This window comes from Onychostruthus taczanowskii, unplaced genomic scaffold (genome assembly GCF_017590055.1).
Source record: "Onychostruthus taczanowskii isolate IOZ18803 unplaced genomic scaffold, ASM1759005v1 scaffold331, whole genome shotgun sequence".
NCBI lineage: Eukaryota > Metazoa > Chordata > Aves > Passeriformes > Passeridae > Onychostruthus > Onychostruthus taczanowskii.
The window spans coordinates 14,649-26,629 of NW_024500695.1; the positions used below are offsets into that span (position 1 = coordinate 14,649).

Here is an 11,981-nt window from a genome sequence, read left to right on the forward strand (position 1 = left end):
GGGTCCCGAGGGGTCCCGGGGGGGGGTCCCGGGGGTCTCAGCCCCTCCCCGCCCCCCAGGTTCCGGCGGCTGTGTCACTACATCGTGAACCTGCGCTATTTCGAGATGTGCATCCTCATGGTGATCGCCATGAGCAGCATCGCGCTGGCGGCCGAGGACCCGGTGCAGCCCAACGCCCCCCGCAACAACGTGAGACCCCTCCCCAAATTGGGTCAGATCTCTCCCCAAATCCTGCCCTATGTGCCCCGCAACAACGTGAGACCCCTCCCCAAATTGGGTCAGATCTCTCCCCAAATCCTGCCCTATGTGCCCCGCAACAACGTGAGACCCCTCCCCAAATTGGGTCAGATCTCTCCCCAAATCCTGCCCTATGTGCCCCGCAACAACGTGAGACCCCTCCCCAAATTGGGTCAGATCTCTCCCCAAATCCTGCCCTATGTGCCCCGCAACAACGTGAGACCCCTCCCCAAATTGGGTCAGATCTCTCCCCAAATCCTGCCCTATGTGCCCCGCAACAACGTGAGACCCCTCCCCAAATCCTGACTGAGACCCCTCCCCAAATCCTGCCTGAGACCCCTCCCCAAACTGGGTCAGACCCTTCCCCAAATCCTGCCCTACGTGCCCCACAACAACGTGAGACCCCTCCCCAAATTTTGCTCTCGACCCCCCCAATTTCTGCCCCCCCACTTTCTGCCCTCTGGGGGGTCCCGAGGTTCTGGGGGGGTCTCGGAGAAATCCTGGGATTTGGGGGGGTCTCTGGGGGGTCCTGAGATTCTGGGGGGTCTCAGGGAGGTTTTGGGGTTCTGGGGGGGGTCTCAGGCTGCGGGGTACCCCAACCTTGCCCCCCTCCCCCCAGGTGCTGCGTTACTTCGATTACGTCTTCACGGGGGTCTTCACCTTCGAGATGGTGATCAAGGTGAGCGGGGGAGGGTCTGCGGGGCTGGGGGACCCCCCCAGGACCCCCGCGACCTCCCGCTTTATCCCCCCCCAGATGGTGGATCTGGGGCTGGTGCTGCACCAGGGCTCCTACTTCCGGGACCTGTGGAACATTCTGGATTTCATCGTGGTCAGCGGGGCCCTGGTGGCCTTCGCCTTCACGTGAGTGCCACCGGTGCCCCCCAGTGCCCCCCAGTGCCTCCCCAGTGCCCCCCAGTCCATCCCAGTACCCCCCAGTTCCCTCCCAGTTCCCCCAGTGCCCCGGGCTCTGTCCCGCTCGCTGTTGTCGCTTTGCCGTCTGTCACCGCGTCCGTGTGTCCGTCCTGTGCCCGTCCGTGGGGAGAGCCCCGAGTAAAGGGGGAGGATCCTCTGAGTAAAGGGGGAGGATCCTCTGAGTAAAGGGGGAGTAACGGGGGAGGATCCTCTGAGTAAAGGGGGAGGAGCCTCTGAGTAAAGGGGGAGGATCCCCTGAGGAAAGGCTGAGAATCCTCTGAGTAAAGGGGGAGAATGCCCTGAGTAAATCTGGTGGGCACCCCCTGAGTAAAGTCTGAGCATCCCCTGAGTCTGAGCAGCCCTAAAGCAAACACTGAGCATCCTCTGAGTAAAGTCTGAGCATCCCCCGAGTAACTGAGCTACCTCCAAGGCTGGCCTGAGCATCCCCTGTGGTGGGCACCCCCTGAGTAAAGTCTGAGCATCCCCTGAGTCTGAGCAGCCCTAAAGCAAACACTGAGCATCCTCTGAGTAAAGTCTGAGCATCCCCCGAGTAACTGAGCCTCCTCCAAGGCTGGGCCTGAGCATCCCCTGAGCAACTAAGCAGCCCTAATCCCCTGAGTAACTAAGCAGCTCTAAAGTCTGAGCATCCCCCGAGTAAAGTCTGAGCATCCTCCGAGTAAAGTCTGAGCATCCTCTGAGTAAAGGCTGAGCATCCTCCGAGTAAAGTCTGAGCATCCCCTGAGTAAAGGCTGAGCATCCTCCGAGTAAAGTTTGAGCATCCCCCGAGTAAATTCTGAGCATCCTCCGAGCAAAGTTTGAACATCCCCTGAGTAAAGATGGAGCATCCTCTGAGTGAAGTCTGAGCATCCCCTGAGTAATTGAGCCTCCTCTAAGGCTGGCCTGAGCATCCCCTGAGTAACTAAGCAGCCCTAAAGTCTGAGCATCCCCCATGTAAAGTCTGAGCATCCTCCGAGTAAAGTCTGAGCATCCTCTGAGTAAAGTCTGAGCATCCTCCGAGCAAAGTTTGAACATCCCCTGAGTAAAGATGGAGCATCCTCTGAGTGAAGTCTGAGCATCCCCTGAGTAATTGAGCCTCCTCTAAGGCTGGCCTGAGCATCCCCTGAGTAACTAAGCAGCCCTAAAGTCTGAGCATCCCCCATGTAAAGTCTGAGCATCCTCCGAGTAAAGTCTGAGCATCCTCTGAGTAAAGTCTGAGCATCCTCCGAGCAAAGTTTGAACATCCCCTGAGTAAAGATGGAGCATCCTCTGAGTGAAGTCTGAGCATCCCCTGAGTAATTGAGCCTCCTCTAAGGCTGGCCTGAGCATCCCCTGAGTAACTAAGCAGCCCTAAAGTCTGAGCATCCCCCATGTAAAGTCTGAGCATCCTCCGAGTAAAGTCTGAGCATCCTCTGAGTAAAGTCTGAGCATCCTCCGAGCAAAGTTTGAGGGAGGATCCTCTGAGTAAAGGGGGAGGATCCTCTGAGTAAAGGGGGAGGATCCTCTGAGTAAAGGGGAGGAGCCTCTGAGTAAAGGGGGAGGATCCTCTGAGTAAAGGGGAGGAGCCTCTGAGGAAAGGGGGGGGAGCCTCTGAGTAAAGGGGGAGGATCCCCTGAGTAAAGGGGGAGGATCCTCTGAGTAAAGGGGGAGGAGCCTCTGAGTAAAGGGGGAGGATCCCCTGAGGAAAGGCTGAGAATCCTCTGAGTAAAGGGGGAGAATGCCCTGAGTAAATCTGGTGGGCACCCCCTGAGTAAAGTCTGAGCATCCCCTGAGTCTGAGCAGCCCTAAAGCAAACACTGAGCATCCTCTGAGTAAAGTCTGAGCATCCCCCGAGTAACTGAGCTACCTCCAAGGCTGGCCTGAGCATCCCCTGAGCAACTAAGCAGCCCTAAAGTCTGAGCATCCCCTGAGTAAAGTCTGAGCATCCTCCGAGCAAAGTTTGAACATCCCCTGAGTAAAGATGGAGCATCCTCTGAGTGAAGTCTGAGCATCCCCTGAGTAATTGAGCCTCCTCTAAGGCTGGCCTGAGCATCCCCTGAGTAACTAAGCAGCCCTAAAGTCTGAGCATCCCCCATGTAAAGTCTGAGCATCCTCCGAGTAAAGTCTGAGCATCCTCTGAGTAAAGTCTGAGCATCCTCCGAGCAAAGTTTGAACATCCCCTGAGTAAAGATGGAGCATCCTCTGAGTGAAGTCTGAGCATCCCCTGAGTAATTGAGCCTCCTCTAAGGCTGGCCTGAGCATCCCCTGAGTAACTAAGCAGCCCTAAAGTCTGAGCATCCCCCATGTAAAGTCTGAGCATCCTCCGAGTAAAGTCTGAGCATCCCCTGAGTAAAGGCTGAGCATCCTCTGAGTAAAGTTTGAGCATCCCCTGAGTAAATTCTGAGCATCCCCCGAGTAAATTCTGAGCATCCCCTGAGTAAAGTCTGAGCATCCCCCGAGTAAACTCTGAGCATCTCCCGAGTAAAGTCTGAGCATTCCCCAAGTAAAGTTTGAGCATCCTCTGAGTAAAGTTTGAGCATCCTCTGAGTAAAGTCTGAGCATCCTCTGAGCATCCCCCGAGTAAAGTCTGAGCATTCCCCAAGTAAAGTTTGAGCATCCTCTGAGTAAAGTCTGAGCATCCTCTGAGCATCCCCCGAGTAAAGTCTGAGCATTCCCCAAGTAAAGTCTGAGCATCCCCTGAGTAAAGTTTGAGCATCCTCTGAGTAAAGTCTGAGCATCCTCTGAGCATCCCCCGAGTAAAGTCTGAGCATTCCCCAAGTAAAGTCTGAGCATCCCCTGAGTAAAGTTTGAGCATCCTCTGAGTAAAGTCTGAGCATCCTCTGAGTAAAGTCTGAGCATCCTCTGAGTAAAGTCTGAGCATCCTCTGAGTAAAGTCTGAGCATCCTCCGAGCAAAGTTTGAACATCCCCTGAGTAAAGATGGAGCATCCTCTGAGTGAAGTCTGAGCATCCCCTGAGTAATTGAGCCTCCTCTAAGGCTGGCCTGAGCATCCCCTGAGTAACTAAGCAGCCCTAAAGTCTGAGCATCCCCCATGTAAAGTCTGAGCATCCTCCGAGTAAAGTCTGAGCATCCTCTGAGTAAAGTCTGAGCATCCTCCGAGCAAAGTTTGAACATCCCCTGAGTAAAGATGGAGCATCCTCTGAGTGAAGTCTGAGCATCCCCTGAGTAATTGAGCCTCCTCTAAGGCTGGCCTGAGCATCCCCTGAGTAACTAAGCAGCCCTAAAGTCTGAGCATCCCCCATGTAAAGTCTGAGCATCCTCCGAGTAAAGTCTGAGCATCCTCTGAGTAAAGTCTGAGCATCCTCCGAGCAAAGTTTGAACATCCCCTGAGTAAAGATGGAGCATCCTCTGAGTGAAGTCTGAGCATCCCCTGAGTAATTGAGCCTCCTCTAAGGCTGGCCTGAGCATCCCCTGAGTAACTAAGCAGCCCTAAAGTCTGAGCATCCCCCATGTAAAGTCTGAGCATCCTCCGAGTAAAGTCTGAGCATCCTCTGAGTAAAGTCTGAGCATCCTCCGAGCAAAGTTTGAACATCCCCTGAGTAAAGATGGAGCATCCTCTGAGTGAAGTCTGAGCATCCCCTGAGTAATTGAGCCTCCTCTAAGGCTGGCCTGAGCATCCCCTGAGTAACTAAGCAGCCCTAAAGTCTGAGCATCCCCCATGTAAAGTCTGAGCATCCTCCGAGTAAAGTCTGAGCATCCTCTGAGTAAAGTCTGAGCATCCTCCGAGTAAAGTCTGAGCATCCCCTGAGTCTGAGCAGCCCTAAAGCAAACACTGAGCATCCTCTGAGTAAAGTCTGAGCATCCCCCGAGTAACTGAGCTACCTCCAAGGCTGGCCTGAGCATCCCCTGAGCAACTAAGCAGCCCTAAAGTCTGAGCATCCCCTGAGTAAAGTCTGAGCATCCTCCAAGTAAAGTCTGAGCATCCTCCGAGCAAAGTTTGAACATCCCCTGAGTAACTGAGCATCCCCTGAGTAAAGTTTGAGCATCCCCTGAGTAAAGTTTGAGCATCCCCTGAGTAAAGTCTGAGCATCCTCTGAGCATCCCCCGAGTAGCCGAGCCGCCTCCAAGGCCGTGCTGAGCGTCCCCCAGGAGCCCCAGCAGCCCCTGAGTAACCCGGGAGTAACCCCGGAGCAGACCCCCGGAGGAGGGGCTGCCCCGAGGGTCCCCCCCTCTCTCGGGGGGGGGTCCGGGGGTCGTACAACACAACACAACACAACACAACCCAATCTATAATACAACCCCCCCCGCTGCGCCGCAGGCCGTGTTCGACTGCGTGGTGAACTCTCTCAAGAACGTGCTCAACATCCTCATCGTCTACATGCTCTTCATGTTCATCTTCGCCGTGGTGGCCGTGCAGCTCTTCAAGGGCAAGTTCTTCTACTGCACCGACGAGTCCAAGGAGTTCGAGAAGGACTGCAGGTAGGGCCAGGCCGGAGGGGCTGCGCGGCCCCCGGCCCCCGGCCCGCGCCCACCCGCGCCCCTCCCCGGGCAGGGGCGAGTACCTGGTCTACGAGAAGGACAACGAGGTGAAGGCGCAGAAGCGCGAGTGGAAGAAGTATGAGTTCCACTACGACAACGTGCTCTGGGCGCTGCTGACGCTCTTCACCGTCTCCACCGGAGAGGGCTGGCCGCAGTGAGGAGGGGGCTTGGGGATGGGGGATGCGGGGGGGGCAGCGGGACCCCCAGACCCAAATCCAACCCCGTTTAATCCCAGTGCCACCCCAGTGTCACCTGGCGTGTTCCCAGCACCACCCCAGTGTCACCTGGTGCCACCCAGGTACTCGGGGCTTTGGGGGGGGGGCAGCAGGACCCCCAGACCCAAATCCAACCCCGTTTAATCCCAGTGCCACCCCAGTGTCACCTGGCGTGTTCCCAGCACCACCCCAGTGTCACCTGGTGCCACCCAGGTACTCGGGGCTTTGGGGGGGGGGCAGCAGGACCCCCAGACCCAAATCCAACCCCGTTTAATCCCAGTGCCACCCCAGTGTCACCTGGCGTGTTCCCAGCACCACCCCAGTGTCACCTGGTGCCACCCAGGTACTCGGGGCTTTGGGGGGGGGGCAGCAGGACCCCCAGACCCAAATCCAACCCCGTTTAATCCCAGTGCCACCCCAGTGTCACCTGGCGTGTTCCCAGCACCACCCCAGTGTCACCTGGTGCCACCCAGGTACTCGGGGCTTTGGGGGGGGGGCAGCAGGACCCCCAGACCCAAATCCAACCCCGTTTAATCCCAGTGCCACCCCAGTGTCACCTGGCGTGTTCCCAGCACCACCCCAGTGTCACCTGGTGCCACCCAGGTACTCGGGGCTTTGGGGGGGGGGCAGCAGGACCCCCAGACCCAAATCCAACCCCGTTTAATCCCAGTGCCACCCCAGTGTCACCTGGCGTGTTCCCAGCACCACCCCAGTGTCACCTGGTGCCACCCAGGTACTCGGGGCTTTGGGGGGGGGGCAGCAGGACCCCCAGACCCAAATCCAACCCCGTTTAATCCCAGTGCCACCCCAGTGTCACCTGGCGTGTTCCCAGCACCACCCCAGTGTCACCTGGTGCCACCCAGGTACTCGGGGCTTTGGGGGGGGGGCAGCAGGACCCCCAGACCCAAATCCAACCCCGTTTAATCCCAGTGCCACCCCAGTGTCACCTGGCGTGTTCCCAGCACCACCCCAGTGTCACCTGGTGCCACCCAGGTACTCGGGGCTTTGGGGGGGGGGCAGCAGGACCCCCAGACCCAAATCCAACCCCGTTTAATCCCAGTGCCACCCCAGTGTCACCTGGCGTGTTCCCAGCACCACCCCAGTGTCACCTGGTGCCACCCAGGTACTCGGGGCTTTGGGGGGGGGGCAGCAGGACCCCCAGACCCAAATCCAACCCCGTTTAATCCCAGTGCCACCCCAGTGTCACCTGGCGTGTTCCCAGCACCACCCCAGTGTCACCTGGTGCCACCCAGGTACTCGGGGCTTTGGGGGGGGGGCAGCAGGACCCCCAGACCCAAATCCAACCCCGTTTAATCCCAGTGCCACCCCAGTGTCACCTGGCGTGTTCCCAGCACCACCCCAGTGTCACCTGGTGCCACCCAGGTACTCGGGGCTTTGGGGGGGGGGCAGCAGGACCCCCAGACCCAAATCCAACCCCGTTTAATCCCAGTGCCACCCCAGTGTCACCTGGCGTGTTCCCAGCACCACCCCAGTGTCACCTGGTGCCACCCAGGTACTCGGGGCTTTGGGGGGGGGGCAGCAGGACCCCCAGACCCAAATCCAACCCCGTTTAATCCCAGTGCCACCCCAGTGTCACCTGGCGTGTTCCCAGCACCACCCCAGTGTCACCTGGTGCCACCCAGGTACTCGGGGCTTTGGGGGGGGGGCAGCAGGACCCCCAGACCCAAATCCAACCCCGTTTAATCCCAGTGCCACCCCAGTGTCACCTGGCGTGTTCCCAGCACCACCCCAGTGTCACCTGGTGCCACCCAGGTACTCGGGGCTTTGGGGGGGGGGCAGCAGGACCCCCAGACCCAAATCCAACCCCGTTTAATCCCAGTGCCACCCCAGTGTCACCTGGCGTGTTCCCAGCACCACCCCAGTGTCACCTGGTGCCACCCAGGTACTCAGGGCTCTGGGGGGGGGGGCAGCGGGACCCCCAGACCCAAATCCAACCCCGTTTAATCCCAGTGCCACCCCAGTGTCACCTGGTGTGATCCCAGCACCACCCCAGTGTCACCTGGTGCCACCCAGGTACTCAGGGCTCTGGGGGGGGGGCAGCAGGACCCCCAGACCCAAATCCAACCCCAGTGTCACCTGGTGTGATCCCAGTGTCACCCTTGTGTCACCTGGTGTAACCCCATCATGTCCCCTGGTGTGATCCCAGCGCCACCCCAGCGTCACCTGGTGCCACCCGGGTACCCAGGGCTCTGAGAGGGGGCAGCGGGACCCCAGCCCCAAATGCCTGCCCCCTCAGGGTGCTGAAGCACTCGGTGGACGCCACGTACGAGAACCAAGGGCCCAGCCCCGGCTACCGCATGGAGATGTCCATCTTCTACGTCGTCTACTTCGTGGTCTTCCCCTTCTTCTTCGTCAACATCTTCGTGGCCCTCATCATCATCACCTTCCAGGAGCAGGGGGACAAGATGATGGAGGAGTACAGCCTGGAGAAGAACGAGGTGGGGGGCCGTGGGGGGCACGGCGGGGGGGGACAGTGACCCCTTGGGTGGGTGACGCCCCCGTGCCCCCCCGCAGAGAGCCTGCATCGACTTTGCCATCAGCGCCAAGCCGCTGACGCGGCACATGCCCCAGAACCGCCAGAGCTTCCAGTACCGCATGTGGCAGTTCGTGGTGTCCCCTCCCTTCGAGTACACCATCATGGCCATGATCGCCCTCAACACCATCGTGCTCATGATGAAGGTGGGCTGGGGGGGCCGCGGGGACCCCCGGGGCTTGTTGGCAGCCCCCCCCGAGCCCCCCAAATCCTCCCGGTGCTGGGGTTCATCCTGCGCTGTCCCCTCTGTGTCCTGGACCCCGTTCCTGGAGCCCAGCTTTGTCCTGCAGCTCTGTGTCCCCAGGACATGTCCCTGTCCCCCCAGAAGCCCCCCTGGGATCCAGGAAACGCCCCTGTCCCCCCAGGAATTATCTTTGGTCGCCCCCCCAAGCCCCCCAAATCCTCCCGGTGCTGGGGTTCGTCCTGCTCTGTCCCCTCTGTGTCCTGGACCTGTTCCTGGAGCCCTGCTTTGTCCTGCAGCTCTGTCCCCCCAGGATCTGTCCCTGTCCTCCCAGAACCTGTCCCTGTCCCCCTCAGGGGTTGTCCCTGTCCCCCCAGAAGCCCCCCTGGGATCCAGGAAATGCCCCTGTCCCCCCAGGACCTGTCCCTGTCCCCTGACCCACCCCAACCCCACAGTGTGCCATCTCTGGACCCGTTCCTGGAGCTCAGCTTTGTCCTGCAGCTCTGTCCCCCCTGTCCCTGTCCCCCCCAGGAGCCCCCCTGGGATCCAGGAAAAGCCCCTGTCCCTGTCCCTGCGCCCCCGGACCCAGCCCCACCCCGCAATGTCCCCGTGTCCCCCCCGTCCCGCGCTGTCCCCGCAGTTCTACGACGCCTCCGACACCTACGAGAACGTCCTCAAGATGTTCAACAACGTCTTCACCTCCCTCTTCTCCCTCGAGTGTCTCCTCAAGATCATGGCCTTCGGGGTCCTGGTATGGGGGGACCCCGGGGTTGGGGGGACCCCCGGGCCACCCTGGGGATCCTGCGGACATGGGGGGTGACAAGACATCAGGAGAGCCCAGGAATGCTGGGGTCCCCAAAACCCCAGAAGACCCCAAAACCTCAGGGGATCCCAAAACCTCAGAGGACCCGAGGAATGTCGGGGACCCCAAACCTCAGGAGACCCCAAGATCTTAGGGACCCCAAAACCTCAGGGGATCCTGAAGACCTCAGGAAACCCCAGAAGACCCCAAGACCTCAGGGGATCCCAAAACTTCAGGGGATCCCAAGACCTCAGGAGACCCCAAAACCTCAGGAGACCCCAAAACCTCAAGAGACCCCAGGGACCTCAGGAGACTCCAGAAGACCCCAAAACCTCAGGGGATCCCAAAACTTCAGGGGACCCCAAGACCTCAAGAAACCCTAAAACTCAGGAAACCCCAGGGACCTCAGGAGATCGCAGGAATGTTGGGAACCCCAAAACCTCAGGGGACCCCGAGGACCTCATGGGATGAACACCCCCGATCTGCCACCAGGCAGATCCTGGGACCACGGGGTCACCCCGAGATTTCTGGGGCCAGCCCAGGGGTACCCCGAGCTCGGTGACCCCACATCCCCCCCCACCCCGTTCCCAGAATTACTTCCGCGACGCCTGGAACGTCTTCGACTTCGTGACGGTGCTGGGCAGCATCACCGACATCCTGGTGACGGAATTCGGGGTAGGTGGGCGCCCCTGCCCTGCCCCCGTTTTTGGGGTCCCCTTTGCCCCCCTCACCCCCTTTTTTTTTTGTTTTTTTATCCCCTCCGCCCCGCCAGAACAACTTCATCAACCTGAGCTTCCTGCGGCTGTTCCGCGCCGCGCGCCTCATCAAGCTCCTGCGCCAGGGCTACACCATCCGCATCCTGCTCTGGACCTTCGTCCAGTCCTTCAAGGTGCCCCCCGAGACCCCCCGAAAACCGCCCCCTGTGACCCCCTGAGGGCCACCCGCGCCCCTCCGTGACCGGCCCGCTGTGCCCCCCCAGGCCCTGCCCTACGTGTGCCTGCTGATCGCCATGCTCTTCTTCATCTACGCCATCATCGGGATGCAGGTGAGACCCCCCGGGGGCAGGTGAGACCCGGGCCACCCTGGGGATCCTGCGGACACGGGGGGTGACAAGACATCAGGAGAGCCCAGGAATGCTGGGGTCCCCAAAACCCCAGAAGACCCCAAAACCTCAGGGGATCCCAAGACCTCAGGAGAACCCAAAACCTCAGGAGACCCCAAAACCTCAGGGGATCCCAAAACTTCACATGACCCGAGGAATGTCGGGGACCCCAAACCTCAGGAGACCCCAAGATCTTAGGGACCCCAAAACCTCAGGGGGCCCCAGGAACCTCAGGGGACCCCAAGAATGTTGGGGATCCCAAAACCTCAGGAGACCCCAAGATCTTAGGGACCCCAAAACCTCAGGGGATCCTGAAGACCTCAGGAGACCCCAGAAGACCCCAAGACCTCAGGGGATCCCAAAACTTCAGGGGATCCCAAGACCTCAGGAGACCCCAAAACCTCAAGAGACCCCAGGGACCTCAGGAGACTCCAGAAGACCCCAAAACCTCAGGGGATCCCAAAACTTCAGGGGACCCCAAGACCTCAAGAAACCCTAAAACTCAGGAAACCCCAGGGACCTCAGGAGATCCCAGGAATGTTGGGAACCCCAAAACCTCAGGGGACCCCAAGGACCTCATGGGATGAACACCCCCGATCTGCCACCAGGCAGATCCTGGGACCACGGGGTCACCCCGAGATTTCTGGGGCCAGCCCAGGGGTACCCCGAGCTCGGTGACCCCACATCCCCCCCCACCCCGTTCCCAGAATTACTTCCGCGACGCCTGGAACGTCTTCGACTTCGTGACGGTGCTGGGCAGCATCACCGACATCCTGGTGACGGAATTCGGGGTAGGTGGGCGCCCCTGCCCTGCCCCCGTTTTTGGGGTCCCCTTTGCCCCCCTCACCCCCTTTTTTTTTTGTTTTTTTATCCCCTCCGCCCCGCCAGAACAACTTCATCAACCTGAGCTTCCTGCGGCTGTTCCGCGCCGCGCGCCTCATCAAGCTCCTGCGCCAGGGCTACACCATCCGCATCCTGCTCTGGACCTTCGTCCAGTCCTTCAAGGTGCCCCCCGAGACCCCCCGAAAACCGCCCCCTGTGACCCCCTGAGGGCCACCCGCGCCCCTCCGTGACCGGCCCGCTGTGCCCCCCCAGGCCCTGCCCTACGTGTGCCTGCTGATCGCCATGCTCTTCTTCATCTACGCCATCATCGGGATGCAGGTGAGACCCCCCGGGGGCAGGTGAGACCCTCCGGGGGTGGGTGAGACCCTCCGGGGGCAGGTGAGACCCCCGGGTGTGGGTGAGACCCCCGGGGGTGGGTGAGACCCCCGAGGGCAGGTGAGACCCCCGGGGGTGGGTGAGACCCTCCAGGGGCAGGTGAGACCCTGGGTGTGGGTGAGACCCCCGGGGGTGGGTGAGACCCCCGGGGGCGGGTGAGACCCCTGGGTGTGGGTGAGACCCCCGGGGGTGGGTGAGACCCCCGGGGGCGGGTGAGACCCTCCTAGGGCAGGTGAGACCCCCCGGGTGTGGGTGAGACCCCCAGGGGTGGGTGAGACCCCCGGG

The 11,981-nt window shown here is 60.3% G+C and overlaps 1 protein-coding gene across 1 annotated transcript in view; it reads left to right on the forward strand.

The window, feature by feature from the left end:
- The window catches only part of CACNA1A (calcium voltage-gated channel subunit alpha1 A), a gene marked incomplete at its 5' end in the record, with an annotated part of 47,579 nt that overhangs the window by 14,624 nt on the left and 20,974 nt on the right, over positions 1-11,981 (forward strand). Inside the window, 11 exons of the mRNA XM_041410759.1 lie at positions 11-189; positions 857-916; positions 992-1,098; positions 5,280-5,564; positions 5,638-5,778; positions 8,097-8,298; positions 8,375-8,539; positions 9,215-9,325; positions 9,968-10,051; positions 10,149-10,265; positions 10,356-10,421. Of these exons, the coding sequence (XP_041266693.1) occupies positions 11-189; positions 857-916; positions 992-1,098; positions 5,280-5,564; positions 5,638-5,778; positions 8,097-8,298; positions 8,375-8,539; positions 9,215-9,325; positions 9,968-10,051; positions 10,149-10,265; positions 10,356-10,421 (1,517 nt within the window). The remainder of the gene's footprint in view (positions 1-10; positions 190-856; positions 917-991; positions 1,099-5,279; positions 5,565-5,637; positions 5,779-8,096; positions 8,299-8,374; positions 8,540-9,214; positions 9,326-9,967; positions 10,052-10,148; positions 10,266-10,355; positions 10,422-11,981) is intronic.